Here is a 27,614-nt window from a genome sequence, read left to right as displayed (position 1 = left end):
CAGCTGAGGTTTTCAAGGTGGACCACGTCAAAGCTGGCCATTCAGGTACTTCAGCAGTTAGATGCTGTGGAAAACTGGTACATTTAGCTTACAGCTTCTCGTTTAGGCCATTCCTACACAGAAGGGCAGGTACAACTAAGCAGGCCACCAGAGTCTTCCTCCTGGCTCTGCCATCCATGCTGAGTCATTGCCTTCACTGCATTTTCATAACACACTGATCCCCTCTGTGGGTGCTAACTCTGCTTAGAGCTGTAAAGCACAGCCAGCATTGTGCTGAATCATCACAACTGCTAACAAATGAACTCCTTTCTTCATTCTGTCTGTGCACAAATCCTGTTTGCTGCCGCTCTGATTGCTTGTGAGGGCAGGGATGGGGACAGTGTGATACAGAAGGGCAACAAAGTGGTTTGTCTCTGCATAGAGGAGTAAAATTTTCAGGATGAATCTTCCCTTGCTTCAAGCTGTACCACACAGTGCTTTAGGGGTTTGCTAAGCAGAGATGTTTTAATAAATGGTGCCCAGATTGTGGTGGTAGTTTGTTTTCTCTGCTTTCTTCCAGCCTTGTTTTTCTTTGGGTTGTGATGTATAGGCTTCTTCAGCCCAAGCCATGTCAGGGATGCCATACCACAGTAGAAGTAGCTCACAACCTTCAATCATTTTCTTTAATGCCTCAGCAGAGATGCAGTTTAAAATATTTTCCTTTGGCTAGAACCTTTCCTTAGAGGGGTTGGCAAAATGTATTTACACGGCAGACACTGATGAAATCAAGACAATACTTTGCATTCCATTTTGTATCTGATGACCTGTAGCACTAAATTAGCATGCTTAGTTTCATAATATCCAAGAGAATTATATTATAGTTACAGTTTCACAGGTGAGGGAATTGAGATTCATTACATTGCCTGTAGCTGTGATTTAAATAGCAATAGACCTTGTGGTCTGTAAAGGGTCCCATCAACTGGGCCATTGCCAAGAAGTTTTGAAAAGCTTTGGCAGGTTTCCTGACCTGCCAATTCTGACTCTTAATCATGGGATCCCATGTCATCCATACAGTATATCTGCTTCTATGCTAAGTTATATAAAATGCAACTCAGACCCCCCCTATGCCTTTCACGTCTTCCACTCTATTTTCATCATTTTTTAAAGCAAAGAAAGCAAACAATTAAATCAGTATTCTGTGTATGGCTCTTTCAGTCTGTGCCTTCACTCTGTGTGAGTACGTCTCGATATTTTTTGTTCAGGAACACGCTGCTAGACAGAGTTTACCTTTACTTCTATAAATAATACTGCTCCCATTAAATGGTGGGCATCCCAGAAACTTTCCTTCCTTACTTACACACATACTTAATTTTAATCAGAAATGTATCCGTTCAGAGAACTGGTAAATATTTTTAGAATTGAGTCAGGATAAACTGTAGCCTCATAAGTATGATAAGGAAGAATCGGTTAATTTGTATTGCTCTCTAACGTCTGTAAGGGTAGATCCCTGGGGTATGATTTGCCAGTGAAAGAATGTTTTGAAGATGTAGTGTATAACCTGATACCTGTGAGGATGTCTCTGGAAAACCTGACAGAACCAGAATTTCTCTCATGCATTTTGTGCAAAGCTAAATTGAATTAATCTCTCTCTAATGCATATTAAAAGTAGATGTCATTTTTTCTCTTATTCTACATTCCACCAGATGATTTAAAAAATGAGGGGCTCTGCTCCAGTGGTGTAGCCTCCTAAAACTGCTCATTCATTTCCCAGTATGTAGTGTACTCCTGATGCTCTAAAACCAACCATATGACCTGAACAAAGGTGACTGAGTAAAGAGACTCTTAAGTCACAGAATCATAGAATCATAGAATGGTTTGGGTTGGAAGGGACCTCAAAGATCATCTAGTTCCAACCTCTCTGCCATGGGCAGGGACACCTTCCACTAGACCACGTTGCCCAAAGCCCCATCCAGCCTGGCTTTGAACACTTCCAGGGATGGGGCATCCACAGCTTCTCTGGGCAACCTGTTCCAGTGCCTCACCACCCTCACAGTAAAGAATTTCTTCCTAATATCTAATCTAAATCTGCCCTTCTTCAGCTTAAAGCCATTACTCCTTGTCCTGTCACTACAATCCCTGATAAACAGTGCCTCCCCATCTTTCCTGTAGGCCCCCTTTAGGTACTGGAAGGCTGCAATAAGGTCTTCCTGGAGCCTTCTCTTCTCCAGGCTGAACAACCCCAACTCTCTCAGCCTGTCCTCATAGGAGAGGTGCTCCAGCCCTCTGATCAACTTTGTGGCCCTCCTCTGGACTTGCTCCAACAGCTCCATCTCTTTCTTATACTGGGGCCCCCACAGCTGGACGCAGTACTCCAGGTGGGGTCTCACAAGAGCGAGCAGAGGGGGAGAATCACCTCCCTTGACCTGCTGGTCACACTTCTTTTGATGCAGCCGAGGGCACGGTTGGCTTTCTGGGCTGCAAGCACACACTGACGGCTGATGTTGAGCTTTTCACCAGCCAGTACCCCCCAAGTCCTTCTCCTCAGGGCTGCTTTCAATCCATCCTCCACCCAGCCTATAGTTGTGCTTGGGATTGCGCCAACCCACGTGCAGGACCTTGCACGTGACCTTGTTGAACTTCATGCGGTTCACACGGGCCCACCTCTCAAGCCTGTCAAGGTCCCTCTGGATGGCATCCCTTCCCTCCACATGGTGGTAGTCGACCACACCACACAGCTTGGTGGTGTTGGCAAACTTGCTGAGAGTGCACTCGATCCCACTCTCCATGTTGCCGACAAAGATGTTAAACAGTGCCGGTCCCAGTACCGACCCCTGAGAAACGCCACTCATCACTGTTCTCCACTTGGACATTGAGCCATTGACCACAACTCTTTGAGTGCGACCATCCAGCCAATTCTTTATCCACCAAGTGGTCCATCCATTGAATCTATGTCTCTTCAATTTAGAGACAAGGATGTCATGCGGGACAGTGTCAAATGCCTTGCACAAGTCCAGGTAGATGACATCAGTCGCTCTTCCCTTATCCACTGATGCTGTAACCCCATCATGGAAGGTCATCAGATTTGTCAGGCACAATTTGCCCTTAGTGAAGCCATGTTGGCTGTCACCAATCACCTCTGTATTTCCCATGTGCCTGAGAACTGTTTCCAGGAGGGTCTGCTCCATGATCTTGCCAGGCACAGAGGGTCAGACTGACCGGCCTGTAGTTCCCTGAGTCTTCCTTTTTTCCCTTTTTAAAAATGGGGGTTATGTTTCCCCTTTTCCAGTCGGTGGGAACTTCACTGGACTGCCAAGACTTCTCAAATATCATGGCGAGTAGCCTGGCCACTTCATCCGCCAGTTCCCTCAGGACCCGCGGATGCATCTCATCAGGTCCCATGGACTTGTGCACCTTCAGGTTCCTTAGATATTCTCAGATGTGATCTTCCTCTACAGTGGGCAGTTCTTCATTCTCCCAGTCCCTGCCTTTGCCTCCTGCAACTTGGGCAGTGTGGCTAGAGCACTTGCCAGTGAAGACTGAGGCAAAGAAGTCGTTGAGTACCTCAGCCTCCTCCATATCCTGGGTAACCAGGTTGCCTGTTTCATTCCAGAGGGGACCCACATTTTCTCTCGTCCTCCTTTTATCACTGACATCATACCTATAGAAACTTTTCTTGTTGTCCTTGACATCCCTGGCCAGACTTAATTCTGTCAGGGCTTTGGCTTTCCTAACCTGATCTGTGGCTGTTCGGACAGTTTCTCTGTATTCCTCCCAGGCTACCTGCCCTTGCTTCCACCCTCTGTGGGCTTCCTTTTTTTGTTTGACTTTGCCCAGGAGCTCCTTGTTCACCCATGCAGGCCTCTTGGCATTTTTGCCTGACTTCCTCTTTGTTGGGATGCATCGCTCCTGAGCTTGGAGGAGGTGACTCCTGAATATTAGCCAGCTGTCTTGGGCCCCTCTTCCCTCCAGAGCTTTGTCCCATGGTATTCTACCCAGCAGATCCCTGAAGAGGCCAAAGTCTGCTCTCCTGAAGTCCAGGGTAGTGAGCTTGCCGTGCGCCCTCCTCACTGCCCTGAGGATCTTGAACTCCACCATTTCGTGGTCACTGCAGCCACAGCTGCCCTTGAGCTTCACTTTCCCTACCAGGCTCTCCTTGTTGGTGAGAACAAGGTCCAACATGGCACCTCTCCTCGTGGGCTCCTCTGTCACTTGAAGGAGGAAGTTGTTCATCAATGCATTCCAGGAACTTTCTGGATTGCTTATGCCCTGCTGTGTTGCCCCTTCAACAGATGTTGGGGTGGTTGAAGCCCACCATAAGGACCGGGGCTTGTGAATGTGAGGCTGCTTCTACCTGCCTATAGAGGTCTTCATCCACTCTGTCTCCGTAGTCAGGTGATCTGTAGGAAACCCCAGCTATGGTGTCCCCTGCCCCAGCGCTCCCTTTAATCCTGACCCATAAGCTCTCGGTCGGCTCCTTATCAATCCCCAGACACTCCAACTGTTCATTGACATAGAGGGCAACACCCCTTCCTCGTCTGCCCTGCCTGTCCTTCCTAAAAAGCCTGTATCCTTCTATCCCATCACTCCAGTCACAGGAGCTATCCCACCATGTCTCTGTGAAGTCAGGTCATGAATTGTAAAGAAAAGTAATTTTGCATAACATGGGGACCTCCTTAACATGGGGGCCTGAGTCCCAATAAGAGAAGGACAGGAAACAGACTCCAGTACACTCTTGCCTCTTCAGACTGTGAGATCCAGCAGGAGATCCAAAATTTGTCTCACCTCTTTGGTATGAAAATGCAGTCTTTGCAAATCACCAGGCCCACACTGGAACAGGCAATGTGGGAGATTTAGCTGAATTCTAAATACACGTGTCTGCGGCATTAGGAGTTCTCAGAAAGATTGAGTACACAGCAAGTTTCATTTATAAAATATTCTGCTGAACAGTTAGTAGCATGACCTTTCCCAGGCCCAGATCTTCTCATTCTTATCTGCTATACCAAGGCTGGACCCAGCATCCCTGGCCATTGCTCATTCTAGTGCCAAGAGGCACTTGGTGTTTCTCACTCTGCTTCTCATTCATATTCTGGTGGGGTGCTTTGTCTCTGTGCCCCACTGAATTCCAACAGCAACATATAACATTGCTGTTAACGAACAAGAGCCTTGCGCAGCGGCTAGATCAAAGCTAGGAAAGACAGACATTGTGGGGAAAGGCTTTAAATATTTCCCTTCTGCACTAACTCCTGTCCCTTATTTCTGCCCTTAAAAGATGGGCAAGTGCCAGGCATTGAGGATTTACTACCAATTTGCTTTCTAAAGCAAAATGTGCAGTAGTGTTTCAAATTACCTTTCTCTGTCTATTTTGGCTTCTGTTACATCCCCAAGCTTTCCTTGTACCCCTAATTGCTGACTTCTGAACATCACAATATAAATAGCTTTTGAGTCTTTGATAATGTTACTTTCAGTACTTAGAACTTTATTTAGGGGAAATAGAACAATTTCTAGCAAACAGCCACAATAGAAATATGCCCCCTACAGTGTCTGACCCTAGATGAAAGTTCTAACATTGTAATGTGGTTAGGGACCTGATGCATGTGAACAGACTGTATAACTTCAACTTAGACTTCACTGTTCTGCCACTTAAATGTTCTCATGGAGCAACTATGTAGAGCTGAGCTGGCTTCCAAGGATCGTGATGCAAAAGTCGAGATGAATTGAGGGGGACTTCATGTGATTAGGCACCTGTTGATTCATTGAGGGGGGGGAGGCACTAGCATAACTAAACATCCAAATAAATCAGAGTCAGGGTGCACAGGTGAGAGTACACAGTCTGACTGTGTTGTCTTTGTTCCCCAAGATTTTCCATGCTGAGCCTGGAGTTTGACTACATGTGCCAGTATGACTATGTGGAGATCCGTGATGGGGACAATTTGGACAGCCAAATAATTAAGAAATTCTGTGGAAATGAGAGGCCACCTCCCATTCGAAGCACTGGGTCTTCACTCCATGTCCTTTTCCAGTCTGATGGATCCAAGAACTTTGATGGATTTCATGCTGTCTTTGAAGAAATTACAGGTAAAATAATCCAAAAGTGGAACATGCCACTCATTAATTCGATTTCACTAATCTCTCTCTCTTTTTTGCTTCATTAAAAACTTTCATGCTGTGCTGCCAACAGCAACTTACACTAAGTCAGTGCAGGGAAGATTCAAAAGCTGTCAGATGGCATGTGAATGTGAGGCTTTTCTGACAAAGACTGAATTCCTTCTTCCTGCATGAAGAACAAGCACATCAGTCAGCACAAAAAGCTGCTGTTTTTTGAAACTTTTCTGTTTGAATCTGAGAACTAAGAGCACAGAAGAAAATAGAGGAAGGGGTGTGTGTATCTGCAATTGCAGAATTGCTCAGTGCTATGTGCAGGAGCAGAGTCACTGTCTCAATTAGCAAAAACTTAATGTAAAGCCTCAGAAGTAGCTCAGTGAAAATATCCTGACATGACTCTTGTGTTGGCCCATGTATCATAACATTAGGGCTTAAAAAAAAAGTGGCATTTCCCATTCTGTGATGAACCCAGTGTTACAAATGACAGAAGCAGGGCTACAGAATTCCTGTGCTTTTGTTAGTACTCAGTGCTTGAGTCCCCCACGCTGCTTTCCACTGTTTCTTTCTGGCTGCAAAATAACATTGAAAGTGTAGCTGACTCCTCATTTTGCTATTGCATTTGAAGCAGCCTCTACACGCTTCCTGGATCTTCCTCGTTTAGCTATGTAGGGAATTTTGGTCAAATTTATCCACAGTATTCCTGGCACAGAAGGCTAATCAGAGTGTGCTGCTTTGCCATAGATAAACTCTGCAGGATCTATGACTCACCATAACTTGCCTTCCGCACATCCTGGTGACCCACATTTCATGAGGTCATCCAGGGTATATCTGGCTCAGGAATTTTAGTTAGTTTTTATAATCCTTATATAAATACACAAACCTACAGTGGATCAGCTGTTAACAATGATCAGGGGTATAACTAGCAATCTAAAATGTGCACACTGCTGGATGCAGTGCATATGTCATTTCTTGGCCTGCCCTATTCTTCAAATGTTACCTTTAGTACATGTTAGTAACATAGCAGGAGCAGTTAGCTATTGATAGTTCGCCTAGGCTTAACAGCGGGAGAGGTGATATAGAACAAATTAATGTGGTGTGGGCTATGTTGCATAAGGGCTGCCTACACTCGGGGAATTAACATTTTCCATATGGTACAAGCTAAATTGATTTTGTTTTCTCTGCCCAGCAGGGAACACTTGGTATTCGAATACTGTTGAGCACTGTATTTCGGCTCCATTTTTAGTGGTAATTATTTTGAGGCGGGGTGGCTGCAAGTGTGGTAATCCACACAGAGCACGTTGCAAAGGGCTTCTTAGAGTTTGTGAGGAGGTCTTATTGTGCACTTTATTATCAGGCTGTTCTGGCCTAATGTGTAGCCACAGTGAAAGGCTTTTAAAACACTCCCAGTGTCTTCTTATGTGAATCATTAACCTGTCCAGCAGGACAGTTCAGGGGAAAGAATACACCATGCATGGGGCAGCATATAATTGAAAGTGGGGGCAGCACAGGCTCGAAAGCTCTGGCAACACATTGCAAACTGAAGCATTTCCCCTGAAATTTCCCTCTGTGCACAGCACTGTGGAAAAGCCAAGGTCCCCGGAACAGATTGCACAGGGCTTGCTAGAGCAATTCCCTGTGCTGCAGGTGAAAGCAGCAGCAGCACTTGTGCTTACAGGATGTGGACCAGGCCGTGGAGGTGATCTGATGTCCCCAGCACCTTAGTGTTGTAATGGAGAGGACTGAAGCATCTTGTGCTATCAGAACTGAATTCCTTCCCTTTCTGTCTTCCCTTCCTCTGAGGTGTGTGTTGGCTTATAAATCATAGCTTGCTGAAGCAGTGGCACTGACTGCAGAGAGGTCGCTGGTTCACTGCCAGAAAAGTTTTGATGGATACAAAGTAAGCTGCAAAGCCTATATCCCCTTTAGGAAAGGTCACTGCATGTGTAGGTATTAAAGGACGAAACCACACAACCTGCTGGGCTGCCTGGTCTGGAAGCAGGTATTAGATCCCATGCCATGCCAAATGTCAAATAATGGAAACCAGTAATTGGCATGAGTGACTAGAAGTCACTCAGCAGACTTCAGATGAGAAGGATGGGCAGCCAGATGGGGAGGCATCAGGGCCTCTTAGGGATTAGACATATGCTGGATCTAGTTAGATGAAAGCCTGTTACTGAATTTCAATAACGCTTTACTTTCTGTACCCCAAGCTACTGATCTTTGACACAACATAGGGGCTTTAACCTTTTGTAGTACTGTCCCATGTTGTTTGACTGAAGCCAGGAAGTCAAGACTCCTTTAAAAATAAAAATATTTAGTGCTGTTGAATGTCAAGCATTTTCAAGGATGGTATCTGGCACTTATCCTCATTCACTTGACATGCTTACTTTACAGAATCATGAGACAAAGCTGGGGCAAGGACAAAGCTGAAAGTTCACTGGCTTCAAACCAGTGACTACAAAATATCAGTCTGTACAGGCTCTTCTGCTTCTCCTTTCCTTTCTCAGTGATATTTTACGTTAGTTGGATACTGTACAATTGCCACATATATATTCCACTTAATGAATGAATTACTGTCCTTAGTCAGACCTTAGTCTTCAATGAGACCTGGAAGATACTCATTGCCCAGTCATGTATGAATTGCTGTTACATCATGACATGAAACCTCCAGAGAAATCCAAGTGTGGCATCTATATATTTCTTGTGTCTTGGCATCTGGATACAAGAGACTTAAAGATGAATTGAAGTCTTTGCAAGGAAAACAACTGATTCTGATATCTGTCATTCTGGACTGCAGCAGAGAGAATGCTTTAAATGTAATAATACATAACCTAACCATAGGTCCCCCAGGGATGGTTGCTCGTGCAAAACTCAATGGCTGGTACAAAGATTCATATTTCTGTTATAACCAAAGTAATCAGTGTGTTTATCGTGGAAGGACAAAGATGATCTGTTAATGAATTAGAATGCAGACTTTGCTAGCAGTTATGATTTCAAAGTTACAGAATCATAGAATCATCAAGTCCAACCATTAACCTAACACTGCCAAGTCCACCACTAAACCATGTCCCTAAGCACCACATCTACACCTCAATGTCTTTCGTGTAGTGAGTGGCCCAAAACTGAACACAGCACTCGAGGTGTGCTGAGTACAGGGGCACAATCACTTCCCTAGTCCTGCTGGCCACACTGTTCCTGATACAAGCCAGGATGCTGTTGGCCTTGGCGACCTGGGAACACTGCTGGCTCATATTCAGCCGATTCACAACCAACATCCCCTGGTCCTTTTCCACCAAGGAGCTTTCCAGCCACTCTTCCCCAAGCCTGTAGCATTGCATGGGGTTGTTGTGAGCCAAGTGCAGGACCCGGCACTGAGCCTTGTTGAACTTCATGTAATTGGCCTCAGCCCATTGTTCCAGCCTGTCAAGATCCTTCTACAGAGGGATCAAGCATGCTTGATCCAAGTATGCTGGATAATTCTTTAAGATGACAAGGAATATGTTTTGTAGTCAATGATGTGAGCTGAAACTGAACTCAGCTTCTGGTATGGATCCGGATGTGAACTTTGCTGCAGAGTTCTGTTCAGATGGACTTGAAGCAGGGCATCAGATCCTGAACTCCTTAAGTGTTGGAGTTACTTGAATCTTAAACTGGATCTAAATCTTTACATTTTGGCTCTACTTTCTGTCTGGTAAAACCCACACTCAGTGTGGAAAATAATCTAAGTGGAAATGATTTCTTTATTTTTGAGAGTAAATTATGTTCTACTCATTCATCTCACCTTCGAGCACGCACAAACAAACCTGTGTGTTATTGCACAGTGGAATTTGCTGATATTAAGTGGTGCAATTACACATTCTGATATTAATTTATGCTGATATGTACAGTTTGATGTGTATCATTGCTAGATTTGTGGTGTGCAAGAGCTTCCTCAGCAGACTTAGGGTCATCATGACCATTCAAATCTTCCTGAACCCAACACAAAAGAAGTGCTCCTCATGGGCAGAGCAACTCCCAAAGTCTGGAATGACAAGTTCCAAGACCCAAAAAACCCACCAGAACCGTGGATCCCAGAACTTATCCCTAACTCTGGGATGAATGGCAGGAGAAATGTAGGTTAATATTAAACTTCTTTAATTTAGGCTAAGCTCTAAACACTGTTGAAGCTTGCTGTAAATTATTTTTCTTCCACAAACCTTTCTCACCACTTGACTACGGTTGAAGGAAAATGGTAAGAGTAAGTGATGAATGCTGGGAAAAGAACTGCCCATCTCTATAAGATCACCTCTGCAGTAAGTAAGAAAGAAGAGCAGAAGGCTTTTTGACATGCATTGTGCCCTTTACTGTGTCTTCCTAACTTTTAAGCAAAATATGTAATTTACCCCAAGATACAACCATCATATGGAAAAATAGATAGGACTGCCATCCTAGGAGAGACAATGAACATTCTTGCTTTTCTTTTATAGCTTGCTCTTCATCTCCATGTCTTCATGATGGAACGTGCATTCTAGACAAAAGTGGTACCTACAAATGTGCCTGTCTGGCTGGCTATACAGGCAATCGCTGTGAAAACTGTGAGTACAGGCACTATGTGTATGACCAGCCTCCAGGGTTGTCACTGATGCAGGCCATGAATTGTTAGGAGTGTCTTTGGTATGTAGATTAGGTCAATCACAATGCCAGAGAATGCACTGAGCTTCTTATGGCATTTTAAAAGATGTGTTGCTTGCAGTTTGTGAAGGTTTCCACTGAATAGTTGGGAAATAGCACACAGGAAATCTTGTAATGGACCTTATCAGACAGAGATATACCTGCCTGGTATTTTCCATTGTGTGGATCAGCTGTTCTCTTCTAAAAGCACATACCCCAGCTGAGCCCTGTGCTTGATGCTCTTGCCAGAGTCAGTCCTAGGAAGTTTAACCAGCTGACCCTGGAGGATTTCAGTGATACTAGTGAAATTCACTTGGGATCATATTTGGCCCAAGACAGAAAGCATGGCTTACTGTACCCTGCTGTGGCATTATTCTGGCCATAAAACACACAATACCTTGCTTGCTTCCGGAGTTTTCAATTCTATGTCAGAGCAGCCAATATACTAACCTCACTACTTCAAAATCTTTTCCCCACACGTGCCATTGTCAGGAGTGGATTTCTCTCCTGGAATTGCTTTTACTTACCAGGGGAGTTAAATCCTAGTGACGTGGTACCTCCTTGCATGGATCATTTTGAGATAAAAGACCTTTTGATTTCTACAGATCCAGAAGTAGCTCCTAAGACTTGACTTTTCTCCCAGCAGACCAGCAGAGACATAGTTTTACATTTTCTATAAGCCTGAAAAAGTTTTGGTTCTGAACAACATGCCACATTCTGCCAGATTGCACAGATTCCTGGTATGTTTTCTGTAGGGAAGGGGTTGCTGAAAACTGAGGGTTCCTGACCTGAGGGCTAATGTGGCTGGCTCTTCTGCTAACAGCCTCTGCTGTAAGTAGTTGTTTAGTAGGTCATTTAGGGACTGGGAACTCCCCAGCTCTTTGCAGCTGCTCAATGAGATTACATTCTGTTCCTGTCTTTAGGAGAGAGTTAAAAAAAAACAAAACCAAAACCAAACTACAAAGGATTCCTGTCTGGTTCAGAACCAACCTAAATTTCGAATGAAATAAATTTCCAGCAAACCTCAACCCTAGTTTTGGCAGGCTCTACACTAGAGGCAAGAAATGAAGCTCACGTTCTTTTACTAGTCTTTTGTAATTCCAGTGTAGAAACTTCACCCATGCAACACACAGAGCAAACAACAGAGGAGGTAGTTGTAAAACAATAGGAAGAGACTTCTGTCTTATTGTAAACAATGAAGGGTATAGATAGTAACAGAATAAAAGGGAGGAGACACTTAAAATTACATACAATAAGATTTTTAACCTGACAGGAATCCTGTAGTTTGATTTGTGAAAGAACAGTTTAGGTGGATAAAATACTGCTTTATGATGTTTGCGGCTGTATGCCTGCCTTTTGCTTATGCTAGGAAGTATTTTTTTCCAGCACCTATACTGCTGCCTTTCGTAACATAGATAAAGGTTGACTTTTTTTCCTTGTATGTGAATAGCAAACCTCACAGTGGGAAAATATTGTGGTGGGTTGACCCTGGCTGGAGGCCAGGTGCCCACCAGAGCCGCTCTCTCACTCCCCTCATTCACTAGACAGGGGAGAAAAGGCATAACGAAATGCTTGTAGGTCAAGATAAGGACAGGGAGAGATCACTCACTAATTGTTGTCACGAGCAAAACAGACTGAACTTAGAGAGGGAATTCATCTGATTTATTACTAGGCAAAACAGAGTAGAGGAATGAGAAAATAAAATCAACTCTTAAAACACCTCCCCCCACCCCTCCCATCTTCCCGGGCTCGACTTCACTCCTGGCTTCAACCTTCCCCCCCTCAGTGGCACAGGGGGACGGGGAATGGGGGTTACGGTCAGTTCATCACACGGTGTTTCTGCCGCTTCTTCATCCTCAGGGGGAGGACTCCTCTCATTGTTCCCCTGCTCCAGCATGGAGTCCCTCTCACGGGGTGCAGACCTTCAGGAGCAAACTGCTCCAGCATGGGGTCCCCCACGAGGTCACAAGTCCTGCCAGCAAACCTGCCCTGGCGTGGGCTCCCCTCTTCACGGGTCCACCAGTCCAGCCAGGAGCTTGCTCCAACATGGGCTTCCCACGGGCCGCAGCCTCCTTCAGGTGCCTCCACCTGCTCCATCGTGGGGTCCTCCATGGGCTACAGGTGGAATCTCTACACCCCCTCATCCTTCCTCCATGGGCTGCAGGGGGACAGCCTGCTTCACCATGGCCTTCACCACGGGCTGCAGGGGGATCTCTGCTCCGGTGCCTGGAGCACCTCCTCCCCCTCCATCTGCACTGACCTTGGTGTCTGCAGAGTTTCTTACATCTTCTCACTCCTCTCTCCAGCTGCAAAAGCTCTCCCTCTCTAAGTGTTTTTCTTCTTCTTAAATATGTTATCACAGAGGCGCTGATTGGCTTGGCCTTGGCCAGCGGTGGGCCCATCTTAGAGCTGGCTGGCATTGGCTCTATCAGACACAGGGGAAGCTTCTAGCAGCTTCTCACAGAAGCCACCCCTGTAGCCCCCCCCGCTACCAAAACCTTGCCACGCAAACCCAACACAAATATCATGGCAAATCTATGTTCTCTCTGGCTTCAAAAAAGTTTTTTCTTAAGGTATTTCCTTCAGTTAAGCAAAAATGTATCCTAAGTATTTTCCAGTGTATGGAGGGAAAACGGCAGAAAATCAAAGTCTGATTTGTTTTTTAAGACCAAAAGGAAGAACTGGAAAAAATATCTGTGGCTGTAATTCTTTAAAAATTAGTCATATAGTTTCCTGAACAGCACTGCAGTTTAAATGTTAAAGGGAGATCATGTCATGCTCAGAATCTTTATGTCTGTTAGGTCCTGCAGCAACAGTACTGTCTTGTGAGGTGGACCCAAGGGAAATATATTTATTTCTGCAGAAAACAATCAAAAAATGGTCATTTTTGGAATATTGAATATGACTTTGGACACTATAAGGCTGATTCTTTCAGTCTGGTTTTCTTGGAGCAAGTCAGGTGCAATCCTCCTAAAGTCAATGGATTTATGTTGACGAAAAATAGGTATAAGAGAGAAGAAAATTAGAGCCTTTTAATGTTAAGTGCATGTAGAAGATTTGAGGTGGTGCAACAGAAGGTACCTAGAGACATACAAGGGTTTTAAAGAAATCCAAGGGACTTACTTCAGAGGAAGGGAGACTGTGGGATTATCTCATTTAGGAATAAGTTAAGGCCAAATTAAACAAATTCAGCAATGCACATTTTGTGACAGAATTAGAAAACTTCTAAGTTCCTCACAAACCCAATGCAGCTGTGTCTTTTTGTCTGTTACCAAGTTTACTTCTAAAGATGTAGGAATCGCTGTTGGAATTATGGAAATCACCTTAATGAGATAAACCACAAGGAACCTATTTTTTCCTCTGTTAAACTAAGTTACATCTATTTAATAGGATGAACAACATTGGTCAAACTGCTTTCCTGGGGTAATATTCAACCCTAATTGCTCTGTCAGTTACAATTTTCAATATTAATAAAATAATTAGAGGCACAGTTTGCTTATAACTAGCAGTCTCTTTTCTCTTCTCTTATGGCAGCCAGGAAATTGTTTTTTGTTTACAATTTGAGGTGCTAATATAGTGATTTAAAGGCTTCAACAGCATGAAGTGAAATGCAGGAATGTATCTTTCTAACAGCTGTTAACATTTCAATCAATTCTGTTTCAGGGCAAGAAATATTTTATCAAAGTATGTCTGATTACAATCCAGAGACTGTTTTTTTAAAAAAAATCTACATGAAATTGTAAAATAAATGCTACCCAATAGAGTGAGATCTTTCCTTCTTTCTTCTGCCCTAAAACACAATAAAGACAAGTCCTAGAGACCAGCAACAAATACCTTCTTACACATAAGCATGCTTTGTTACAGTGATACAGTAAGTAGAGAAAACTAATTCCTGTTTTAAATACATGGACTTACTTCTGATCTTAAACTGAATTTGCAGTATACCTGCATACCACTTCCACTGACCCCTTAGCCATGCTGACATGACTGAGGTCAAACTCAGGCTTTTCTGTCTGACATCTGTGGATTTTAATGCAAATAATCCTACAATCAGAGGCATTAAAAAACCACCCAAACCAGACCATCATCTTCTTTTAGCCTGCAATACCCTAAAAGAGAGCAGCAACTTCCTCAAAAGATGCACATTAGGGAAAAAGTAACAAGCTCACTAGTGGCTTCATCCTGGTGCTCTGCATGCTAAGAAACATCCACTCAAGTATCAGACTGTCAGTGAGTCTGTACAGCATGACAACTACTAGTTAAACTAAGAAAAGTCTTTTCCAAAGTCTCAGTGTTGAGTTTGCCTGCTGAAGTTGCAGCTGTAGAGAGACAGTACTGCTGGTACGCCATGGCAAATGCTCTCGCCCTCTGCTTGTCCTCTTCCTAGGACGGGGTGTTCTGACTTAAGAGTGCTCCCAGGGCTTGCTGGCCCCAAAGCAAGAGACCTTGACCTCATCCTTCCCTGAAATTTCCTGTTACCTTTATTTCAAACAAAGCCAGGCAAACTAGAGTTCCTACGCAAATAAGAGGAACTCATGCTGAATGGGGAATTCAGGGCTCAGATCCGATTTCCATTTTTATTCTGTTTCTCACTCCTGTCTGCCAAGAAGAAGAGGTTTGTTCTGCATTCTAATGAAAGGTCTAATCCAATTGACTAAGCCGTATAAATTAGCTCCTTGCTGTAGCCTTTGATGTTGCTAGGGCTGGCCTTACTGTGTTCCAGCAGCCCTCTGAATATAGCTTTCAGGCCCTTCCCCACTGCTGATATAACCCCCTTCCATCCTTCTTGGCCCCATACAGTTGTGACTTGGAATGGTTCTGATGGACTGATATTTAAGATAGGGAGAAGGCATTAACACTCCCCCACCCCCTGCCTTGTTCTGCTATGGGAGAAATGAGCCCAGCTGTCAGTGCTGGCATAAGCTAGACAGAGTTTTAATCCCAGCAAAGTCTAGGATGAGGCACTAGGGAAAAGTTCTGGCCATTAAAATTAGTTTTCTTACCTAACCATGGACATGTAATGCAGAGTCTTCTAAGGGAATTTTTTTGAATTTTAAATTTTGTCAGAAAGATTCTCAGTAATAGGTTTCAAGGAGTGCCATAATCGCTGTCTATAGTCATTGGTATATATTGTGCCATTTGCAGCCCACATTAGACCATGCCTAGACTGCATGATTACATTGGAGAACTTCAGGTATAACCAAATGCCGCTGAGCCCTTTCTTGCCACTCTGGCCTGGAAATCAGTCCTATTCCAGTTAGGGAAAATGTTCTGGAAAGAAATCTAACTCCTAATTTCCCTACTCCTAGCCGTGCCATTGGATTTTTTGTTTGTTTGTTGGGTTTTGCTTATTTCTTCCCGTGAAAAATAACTTATTACAGCTTTTTTAAAGGGACAGAGTTCTTCTCCAATTGTGTCAAGGTGTTTTTTTGGTGGCTATGTCAAAGAGATGAGATTAATGTCACTCTTTCTCCATCACATTTCTACTGTCCTCCCTATAGGATTGCATGTATATAGTAGGAAATAAGAATTAAACTCTTCCTGCTGCCAAAGCACATATATACCTGAAGCTGCTGGGGAGTAAAGGCTAGTGGCTTTTTTTCACTATCACAACCCAAGGGTTCACCTGCCTTGAGACCCACACAGTAGCAAAAACCTTTAAATGGAATGTGGCAGTTCTCAAGTTTTGCAGACCCATTAGGGGTTACAGGCTAAAGCTTAAACCAGGACCACCCTTTAGCCTATCATACAGGAATCCTGTAGTGTGAATATAGGCAGGATGCTCTCAGAGGTGGCTTGTTCTCTAGAACCTTCCTGGGACTCCCTGTGAGGGGCAACATAGTATTGCTGCTTGTGCCTTGAGCACTATTACTTGGTTAAACTGCTCTTTATGGGCAAGACTGTTCGGAATGACAGTTCAGACAGTTATCTCAGGGTGAGACAATCCTGCAGTGAAGACATGGCCAGTGCAGTCATACAGGAAGCTTCAGTGACCCACGTGTCTCTGCAGTCTTCAGAGAGGTTTTTAATAAGTCACCTTTAGAGTTCAGTTCTTGTGGGATAATGCCCTCTTTTGTTCTCCTGAGCTGATCAGAAGAACATTGTGATGCTGACTAGATGTTTGCTAGGACGTTATCCTCGTTGCTCCATACTGCCCCACAATATATTCCTTTCCAGTAGAATCAAGTGTTTATGAAGCAAGATCTGTATTGTTTAGTACTGAGTGTGTGAATTTGAAGGGCTTGGCTTGAGATGGAGGTAGAAATTGCTTCCAGTTTTCGCTACAGTATATTTCTTGGAGGTTTCTCCCTTGGTTCGAAGGATGCTGGAACTGTTCACACAGCAACTGCCAAACCACCAAACATTATGTCGGGTGCTTTAAGGTAATTTAACATCAATTTTGAGTTGTCTTAATTCACCGAGCAATAAACTAAAGCTGTTTGGCTCCTGTTATGCAAACAGCCAAGATGCCTCATGGGAGGACAGATACACCTAAGAGAAAAATGAGGTTGATGACTGAGGATGGAAATTGCTACAAACATCTGAAGCAATCACTAAACAACTGTTGTTTGTGAATCAGCCTACAGAAAATTGATCCCTAAGACTGCTTTTTCCTTCAGCACTGTCAATACGACTGTTGGATTAGGCATGTCATGCAGTCTCTGGGAGGAAGTGCTTATACCATTTAGCAGTGTTCGATCTCATAATATTTTAATAGTGTTTTAAAACTCTAGTGAGTAAGTGTAGCTGACAGAATGGCTGAAAGAGACAGGACATGACATCTGCTTTATTGACAACTCCTCTTGTCTCTGTTATTTTCTCAGTGTCTATTAATTAGCCAGTTTTTTTAGTGAAACGTGTCTGGTGAAAACCCATGGTATTCTGCCTAAAGCATAGCCCCAGGCATTGCTATCATCTAAATAAATCAGAAATTGTCTCTCTGTCCAAGAACAGGCCTGTTGTGGGAAAAGAGGTGTATTTCTAAACCACATTAAATAGATTCATAGGGAATCTCCACTTGCCCCTCCCCATTACAATCCTGAGCTTTTTCCTCAGTCTGCCAGCATGCCTTAGAGATAAAACCATCCACAGGATTCTCCCTGGTATGACTTGCTGTCTGGAAGGACAAACAGTGTTGCAGGAGGACAGGTTGGATCAAGCTACATTCCAGGTATTCTTGCCATGCTGGATGGCACAAAGATAACTTTTCCCTGTCATTTCATCACTGAATCACTTAGGAAACTAAGTCTTCCTGACAGGTCTGCTCCAATGTATGGCGTAAATCAGCTCTTCAGCACGGAATAACTGCATGCAGTCCAAAAAACCAGTCTACATCACTGGCACACTTTAGGCTCACCCTCACCTTTTGCAAAGGTCACAGATGACGGGGGCTAGTATACAGTCATAAATTGCTGATGGAGATGTTTTCTGCCTCCTAGCTGAGGGAGAGGAGATGTATCTTTTCGTTTCTTTGGACCTAGAAGAAATGAGAAAAGGGCCCAGAGTAGTTTATAGATTTGGGGTCTCTGCCTCTAACCACTCATCCTCTCTGAAGACTACTGATGCACTGTTCATAGCTTCTGGGGTACAAGCATACAGAGTGCACATTCTTGCAGTGCTTTGGGATAACCTTAAAACTACTTTGAATGTTTGCTGGAATAATCAGCATGCTTAAATGCTGACAGTTTCATTCTTTTCCCTCCAAAGTTCATTCAAAAGCTTCGTTCCTCCTTGAGGATTTTACACTCAAACATCTCTGAGGCAAGCTACCTTACACACTTCCCTTTATTGTGCTCATGGGCATGATTTCACTGTCTTGCATGCTGTTTGCAGCTGATACAAAATGCTGCCAAGGCAGAATGGCCCCAGGCAGTAGGAATGATGACACAAACGACCAGACATTATCCCCCTTGCTCTTTCTTATGGCTCCCATACTCCTCTTTGGTTTCTTCACCAGCTCAGGAACTGCATTTCACAGCCAACCAAATTGTCCTACTACTTTCTCAGTACTCTCCTGCTTTTTAGTTGCCTTAATTTTCTTTTTCCCTACACTCTCATCTCAACACTTGGTAATTTCCATCCCTTTTTCTTAAACAGGCAATGCCAGATCTTTCTTTCTGTCTGAAATCCAGCTCAGATCCTAGAAAAAGGCTGAATAAACTATTCTATCAGCTACGCTTGGGTCAATCTATACAATACAACACCAATCTATGGTGTTTTCCTGTTATAGTTAGTGCACATTCACAAACATAATTTTGAAGCAATGTGCATTTCTTTAGAGTGTCTTTCTCACCCAGAATTGCCTAAGCTTGTCCCTATTTAGCTGGAAAGCTGATATTTCCAAAATGAAACACTTCAAGATGATTTACTCTCCTTTGAAATTTGGTATAATAATGAGCATATCAGCTTCTCTGTTCCCCTACAATTTTCCTCCTGAGCAGATAGTGCTGTCTTCTGCAGCATGATATTGTGACATTTTCCAAGGGACACATTGGGGAATTTATAAATATTAGTTCTTGCCACTGATACAGAAAGTGAATGTTGAGGATTGTAAGGATTTCACTCGCTCCAGAATCCCATGCACAAACAGGTCCAGTTATATGATTAAATAGGCCATCCAAGTACCGGAAAGATTGTATCCAGAGACACAGCTTTCTAAGGGCTAAGAACAATGCTGATAAAGATCAAGTGGCTAATTGTAAGCAACAACCTCCAAATTACCTCCGGATGAATAAATCACAGTTGGTGATCCAAGCATATTTTCACATGGATACGGTCTCATTCACAGAAGCAGGGAGCTGGAAAACATCAGGGGTGAGTTCCAATTGGCTGGAAGGGAATGAAAAGATTTGGATTTCAGTAGGGATTATGTCATAGTTTTGTTTAATTATTCCTAGCTGGTGGAAACACTACAAAAACGAAGAGGCCTAGAGAGCAGGACTGGAAATCTTCTATCTCTGGTACTTGGGGTTGGCTGATCAGTTGCTCTTGTTATGATTTCCTTTGACATTTCAAGGATTAATGTAAGGACTGGCAAAATGCAACAATGAGAGGAGATTTGAACTTTCAGGACTCTTTCATGGGGGATAAATTAAGGCCAAAAATCTTTGTGGTGAATTGTCTGTCCCAATATTTCTGCATGAGCTGTGGCTGGAGCTGGGCATGGAGCTGGGAGAATGTGTCCTGGGGCATCACAAGAGGCACAAAGGAGGGTGGAGAGTTTCCTCTCCTTTGAAACACGAGTGAGGGCAGAGATAGTTTATCCAAAATCCTCCCTTGCTAGCAACATCAATGGAAGCTACTGCAATGCAGGGGGGCACTTTGGGGGAATAATCCTTGTTATCCCTCCAGGACTGAAAGCCAGTTCCTATGTAACATTTAGGCACCTATTTGCTCTTTTAGCTACTGAAATCACCATGACATGGACACTTTTGTGGAGCTGGTTATTAGTATCTTAGCCTTGCCAGCTAAAGTGCCTGTGATAATGTAGAGGTTGGAGGTACCTCTGAGACCCCCACCTAAAGCCTTGCCCACTTGTTGCTGAGTCTGTGGTGACAGACATGACCAAGCAGAGCAGTGCTGCTTGGGTGTGTGGCTATAGCTGTGCAGAGCATCCTTGTTCTTCGGAGTCCAAGAGTGTCCTTATTCTAGAAAACACTGCCATCACTGTGAACACCTTTTTATATCACAGTGGTTTCCTTGCCCTTTCCTGTACAGGATCTGCTGCAGTGTTTGCATGTATTTGTTCTCTGCTTTGAGAGTCTTACTTTAAAATAAATAATTTTCTACCCAAACCTTAGCACTCTTGGCTTTCCTGGTTCACCCCCTTCTAATTTCTGGTTGTAAAAGTTGCAACCACACTCTTTTTTCACCCAAAAGGCAGAGCCTGCCAGCTCCATAAAGTAATAGTTCTATGGGGCAACAAAGAAGACAAGCAAGCATGCTAGACATTATCAGCCCCCTCAGACATGGCCCATATAAACACACATCACCCCTGGAAAGCATTTCCCTCAGAGAATCCTGACCAAGACCACCTGTCCTCCAGAGCAGTTCAGCTCCCAGCATTCTGTTCTGCTGTGGGGAGAATGATGATCAAATAGCAAAGCTAATGTCATCAAGCCTTTTCTGCTCTCATTCACATCCAGCTCTTGCCAGGGTTTGGAGGAGAACAGCTGGGCTGCTTGTCAGTGTGTGGCTTCCTAGTCAGCAGCGCTGTCCAGCGTAGGAGAGGTGGGAGGTTCAGGGAGGTGGTGGCAAGAAGGTTAATGTCCTTATGGTGGATCCCACAGTTTTTGCTACCACGTATTCAGGAGAGCTTGAGCTGAGAGTTGATCTTGAGAGCAGCATCAGAAGATGCCAGGCTCTTTCCTGAGTGTAAGTACCATCACTGTGAATTAAGCTCCTTGTAGGAAAAAAGCCTGTGCTGAAATGATTGCAGGCTTAGGGAGAGTGTCAGCAGTGTCACAGAGAGAAGAACATTCCCACCACAACTTACACAGTGCTGCAGGGCCTCATGAATCGATGTTGCTATCAGCAGATTTATGATGTGCCCATGATCCCAGCATGCAGAGAACCTTGAAGGCAAACAAGAGCCAGACAAGAATGCTGGGACTCCTAAAGCATAAGTCTGGAGCCAGGGCTCCTGCCTCATAGTGTGTGTGACCTACTACATCAAGGTGTGGCAGCCCTGTAGAGACGAAAGTGCACAGCCACACTGCCTCAGGATGGCAGGATGGCCTGATGCCTCCCAATGCTGGCAGGCTATTTCATCAAATCCATGGCCAAACTTATGTGCTTGTTTAAAAGCCGTGCTCACTGCTTATGAGAAGGAATAAAAAAGTTCTCCTGAGCACTCTGAGACACAGCCTCCAGAAATGCCTCACCTCATTCTTTCCTTGAGGACACAGCCATTCCAAAAACATTTTGACAGCCAATATCCTTATGCTTTTGGCTAAAGTTAATCTCCGTGGGCTTATGTGTTAGGCATTAACTGTCTCTGGGCTGCTATGCCAAGCTGCAGAGGGATGATGTCTCAGGAGAGCCATCTGAGTCCTCTCCCACGTCAGTTCTTCTCTGCCAGCAAACCCTGTGAGAACCTGGGGCATCCTCACCTTATGGATGCATGCTGGGGAGAGAAGGGATAAGTGTAGGAATAAATGGTATTTACATGGACTGACAGAGCTCATGGGCCAAGATTAGGAAATAAACTCTTATGAGTGAAAACAACAAATTCTGTAAGTCTGAATTCAGAAAAGCTCTTTACTCATGGGGCTCTGCAAAGGGCATCACAGTACCCACCAGTAACTGCTAAGCTTTTCGCAGCTGGTTCCCTCCTTTGCGTTCAGGCACACTGAACTATCTGCTCCCATATGGCTCCATCACCTTTGTACAAAACACTGCTGCTGAGAATGTGTGGATTATGTAATGGTATAATTATACAATGCTGTTTTCTGCACAAAGCTGGGTCAGTTTAAATATAAATGTAGTAAGAATTTCAGGAGATGACAGGATTGTTCCTAGCTCTGCCACTCACTTACTGTTTGCCTTCAGGTGTATCACTTGATATCTCTGTCCTATAGCTTCCCCAGCAGTAAAATGCAGGTAGACACTAATTTTATAAAAAACTTTGGAAATGCAGAGATTATAAGCTTTAAGAACTGTTATATAATGATACTCAGGTAGTCATGTAGTCAGACTTGCCCTCAAAAATGAAAGTTAAACCAAGAATTTGATCAAATCAGAGACTTGCAGGCCAAAAGTCAAACCTGATGGGATTTACTACTATTGACTTTAGCAGGGTTGGCCATAGGCAGCGACTGCAAATATTAGTGAGCTGCATGAAGTGCATGTAGGTAGAGCTGGCTGGGAGTTTTCTGTTAGAATGGTTTCATAGCAGTAAATTTTCAAAGAAAATTATATTTTCTGCTGGAATTTTTTATTATAATTATTTCTTTAATCAGAGAGAAAAAAAAATCACTTCCACATGCTCTGCATGTTATACTCCCTCCAGCAATAGCATCTTGGAGCTGTGATTTCTGGGGCTTCAAGGTGCTCTGGTTCCAGAGCACTTGCCAGCCACTGTTCTGGAGCCAGGAAACCCCAAAGCTCAGGATCCCAAATCCTGATACTGAGGTTCCCTGTTCAGTGTTTCTTTGGCTTAGGGACTGCTGTGGCTTTTAGCAGCATGCTGGGTCATGATAACATTCACTGGAGAAAATAAGGTCACTTAGGCTTTCTCCTGACAAAATGTCCTGTTTCTGAGGATAGTTATTTAAATTTCTTCAGTTTCAGTCTCTATCAGGCTTTCTCTGACAGTCATTAGACTGGTTTGGCTAGGATGGTGGCACCCAGTGTCCCAAAGCAAGTCCATAACTCTCTCTTTTGCTGCAGATCGCATATGCTAGTATTCATAACTGCAGAAGCTGCTCTACTCCCCTGCTTGTTACCAGGTGCAGTTCCTATGGCCATTTTCAGTGTTTGGCCTCCACTGAGCATGCCAGCATACTTTATGTGAGAGCAGTATTACAAGTACATGGAAAAATGTTCCCCAGAGCCTCTACTTGATAGTTAAAATGTGCTATATACATGTTGTGGTTTAACCTGACAGGCAGCTAAAACCGCCACATAGCTGTTTGCTCCCTCCTCCTTCCTCCCCCACAGTGGGATGGGGGAGAGAATTGGGGAGAAAAAAAGTAAAGCTTGTGGTTTGAGATAAAGACAGTTTAATATGACAGTAAAGGAACATAATAATCATAATCATAATAAAAGAATATGCAAAACAAGTGATGCACTGCACAATTGCTCACCACCCGCAGACAACCGATGCCCAGCTAGTTCCCGAGCTGCAGTCTAAACACGCAGCCAGCTCCTTCCAAGTTATATACTGAGCATGACACCATATGGTATGGAATATCCCTTTAGCCAGTTTGGGTAAGCTGTCCTGGACGTGTCCCCTCCCAGCTTCTTGTGCATTACCAGCCTCCTCACTGGCAGGGCAGTATGAGAAGCTGAAAAGTACTTGAATTAGTGTAAACATTGCCTAGCAACAAACAAAATAGCAGGGTGTTATCATCAACATTATTCTTATCCTAAATCCAAAACACAGCCCTATACCCACCACTAGGAAGAAAATTAACTCCATCCCAGCTAAAACTAGGACAGTACATTAGCACGGGTCAGCCTGAAAGCCAAACTCTAACTTGGGAATATGCAACAAGATAACTTCTTTAGCAGTATTAAAATATCCTGTAAGCAAATTAAGAACAAAACTCCATACAGTTACAAGCTCTTGCACGTAGTATTTCAGGGGGGACAAAAATGGAAATTTAAACCTTTTATTAGTACCAGCAATGAGAAATGAGATTTATTTCAGGTATGCAATATATTATTGAAAGGTTATCCAGAATTTAGAGATAATGTATGATATGTATGAGGGGTTATATATTATTTAATGAGGAAGTGGGTAAGAGGAAGGCAGCAGAAAAAAATGGTGTTAATTTAATGAAGGGACTCTGGGACAAAAGCAAATGATAATTCCACCAGGCAGGACTTGAAGGACACTGAAGAGAATAAAGTATAGCTCAGGAGATAATCTAATTTATCTCACTGGTGATAAAATGAGCATGAAAACTATTTCTAAATGACAGATAATTCAAATCTGAGGAAAGTCTCTTACATATAATTTCAAAGGCAGAGGAATTTGCACTGTTGTTATTAAAAATGGAACATTTTACTTAAAAATTCAGCAACTTACCATTCCTCTAGTCTAGTGTTTCTCACATTGTGGAAAGTTGTCTGTGAAATGTGGAGCCATTTTAATGTTTCATATGGGACAGAAATATTGTTTTATTTTTTCCAAGACACCAAAGTAAAAGGCAAGAAGGGTAATAAGTTTCATTGGGAATCTGTGAGTTTGTTATATAGACACTTGAGGCAGCTCTGGTTTTTATTCTCTCTTTAACATCCTGGCTGTCACAATTGAGCATTTCTGCCAGAAGTGCCTATAGGCACCTTGTCTTCTCCCTTCCTACTTTTTGCTCTCTTCTGAACTGTACAGAGCTATATCAGGCCAAAACTCGCCTCAGACCCTAAAGTGACAAGGGTTACCTATATGCCTGTATAGATTAATTGTGGAACTTCTCAGGAACAAAATTGTGTAGCAAAATATGGAAAAAAAATAATAATAAAAAAACCAGAACAAAACTCTTAGCTCATATTGGGCTTGCTAATGCCATTCTGTTCTCTCCAAAATCTGTTCCAGTTTTCTTTTTAGCTCAAGTTTCATTTTTCAAATGATGAGACTTGTATCATTTCCACTTACATCCTACTATGCCTTTCAGACATTTGTCAAGGAGACTTTTATAGTGTTTTTCTTGAGTAAGAAAGTTTCTCCTGTTCTTAATTTTATCCTGCCTGAATATACCTCTTTGTCTTCCTTTAAACATTTTATTGTATCCTTTCTGGTTTTACCTTTTAGATTATTGTGGCTTTTAGCTGTTGCATGACCACGATGGTCATTCTTAGCTCTTAGTCACTATCAAGATTATATTGCCCTAACATTAGATTCACCTTTCCCTGAAATCTCTCCAGTTCTTGTATTGTTTTCTATATATAAATTTACCAGAATCTTTATAGCTGTGATGACACCATAGCATGAAGAACGGGATCAGCCTGACCCTCATGGAGTCTCTGGGTTGCTCAGACTTTTTTTGGCAGACCTTGAATGAATGTCTTTCATATTTGGCTGTCTATCACCACCTCATAGTAGAATTTTGCAGCCACCTAGTCCATTTTCTGGGTTCCTGGTGGCTTTGGTCTTCTTTTTGTGGAGAGAAAAGTGCAGAGACTGAGCACTGCAACCTGAAATCCTGACACTCTGAGTTGCATTTTGGCAGGGTTGTCTTAAACCTTACAGTTTGGGGTGAGTATTGCTAACTTTGTGGTACATTTAATAGATAATTCTGTCTGAAGCTTTCTACCTTGTCTTTTGATTCTTCCTCTGTCTGCTTTGCAAAATACACTGAGAGAAAAGGTAAGGTATTACTTTTGTGCAAAGCTGGGCAGTGACTGCTATTCAGAGGGCGTTGTAAATGTTGATAAGGCCTTAAAGTAGGATAAGACCTATGGATGCTAGTTCTTTCTTTAACCACTGCTGTGTCAGTAAGAAAGTCCTCCTATGGATTATCAACACATATTTTCCTGCTCCTTCCTTTCTCATTTTGCTATGGACAAGTAATGCTGTAGCCAAACACAGCACAAATGACACATGTCTGAGACACCTTAAAGGAAGGAAGCCAGGGTCACTGGGCAGTAGGAATCATTTATTTCACCTGGAGAAAAGCAGTCTAACTAGTGGCCTAGGAACAGTTCCAACCCATGGAGTACTCCTGGCCAGCCCACCACCTGCTTCCCAAGGAAGTTGTGTCCAGATAGCTCACAGCCCCATCTCTGCTGTATAGCAGTCAGGCTAAACCAGGCACAGGTGTAGCTGGGGGTGGATACAAGGTGGGATGGGGGTGGCTGTGGGTGGGTGAGGGCTGGCAGGGGGATCCAGCCCACATGACTGTGAAAGCTGGACAACACAGAGAAGGAGGACTGATATTCAGAAATACTCAGTAGATGGCAGGATCAGGCCCATCCTGCCTAGGCAAGGGAATCTGAAATCATATAAAATATCTTAGAGAGCTTAGAAACTGAAGAGAATTGGGTCAGCTCGGGTGGCTGGATATTATGGGTAGTGTGTGTATCCAGAGGGTAAGGGAAGAGCTAGGTATGAATGACATTTTGTAAATGTTCCTTTCTTTTCGACTTCTGAGAAACATCTGTTGGAGAATTGGATATAGTCTTACACCAGGAGAGAATGTTGAAAGACTTCAATAAAATATCTCAAGCAAAGTAGGTTGTCCTAAAATTCAGTGGAACCGGTCAGATTCACGCTATTGATGGGAAGCTATCCACAAAAAGATAAGAGAGAATTGGATGAAGCACACAGGCTAGGATTCCTTTCACAATAACTGTTCAAAGCTCCATTTCCTGAAGCGTTCACAGGTAAAGGGAAAAGGTGCAGAAGAGCTGCCTGAAACATATTAGGTGAAAGGAATAAAAGGCAAGTCAAACTGAAGAGACAAATAAGCTATAGAGCTGAAACCAAAGCAGTAGAGGTAGGTACTAGAGTTACTGTATGTGACTTTCAGGCTAGATAATATAGCTGAAAACAGAGATCTCAGCTGTGGTACTGAGACGCAGGGAACATCTCAAGATTCAAAACCACATTTAATTTGTAGAGAGAAAGAATGAACTTACAAAATGTTCCAAAGAAAAAATAAAATGAGTGGCCGTGCCTACAGTGGTAAAGTTTAAAGAGTAGGACAGAGCATGAGGGAAGGTCCTGTGTTACAAGAGAACAGACAACCAGTAGATAAAGGCACAGGTAACAAAAGGGATACATCTGTTAATAATACTTAGTTGTTTTGCCATCAGAGAAACCCCACGGTTACTCTGTGACACAAGCGTGTATGAGTTAATGTTTATAACATCCCTGTGAGGAAAAGGGTGCTCTCATTTGTTAGATACAGCAGATGAAGCAACTTAGCCATGGATACAGTTTTATAGCTATGATTAGATCTCATGACCTTCTGCCTCTGTATCCTCTACTCTAGGCCATAGTTCCAGTACTAATTGCACAGTTTCTGTGCACGAAACACTGAATTTACATCATAAATAAACCCTGAGCTGTTCCAGCTGGGTCACGCTGGCACAGAGAATCTCAAGAAAGTTTGGCAACCAGAGCAAGTCAAAAGGACTAGAAACTAAATATCTTAATCACTTAGGAGACTGAACAAGAACAAATACTTATAGTTTGTGAAAAAAAAAAAAAAGTGTAG

At 43.3% G+C, this 27,614-nt stretch overlaps 1 protein-coding gene across 3 annotated transcripts in view; it reads left to right on the top strand.

The window, feature by feature from the left end:
* The window catches only part of PAMR1 (peptidase domain containing associated with muscle regeneration 1), a 63,114-nt gene that overhangs the window by 21,824 nt on the left and 13,676 nt on the right, over positions 1-27,614 (top strand). For all 3 annotated transcript variants that reach the window (XM_054827366.1, XM_054827365.1, XM_054827368.1), the window contains exons 5-6: positions 5,837-6,054; positions 10,548-10,655. In XM_054827366.1, coding sequence (XP_054683341.1) covers positions 5,837-6,054; positions 10,548-10,655 — 326 coding nt within the window. The remainder of the gene's footprint in view (positions 1-5,836; positions 6,055-10,547; positions 10,656-27,614) is intronic.

The sequence above is a fragment of the Grus americana genome, chromosome 5 (assembly GCF_028858705.1).
Source record: "Grus americana isolate bGruAme1 chromosome 5, bGruAme1.mat, whole genome shotgun sequence".
In the NCBI taxonomy this organism is placed as follows: Eukaryota; Metazoa; Chordata; class Aves; order Gruiformes; family Gruidae; genus Grus; species Grus americana.
This window is presented reverse-complemented; position numbering and strand designations above follow the sequence as displayed.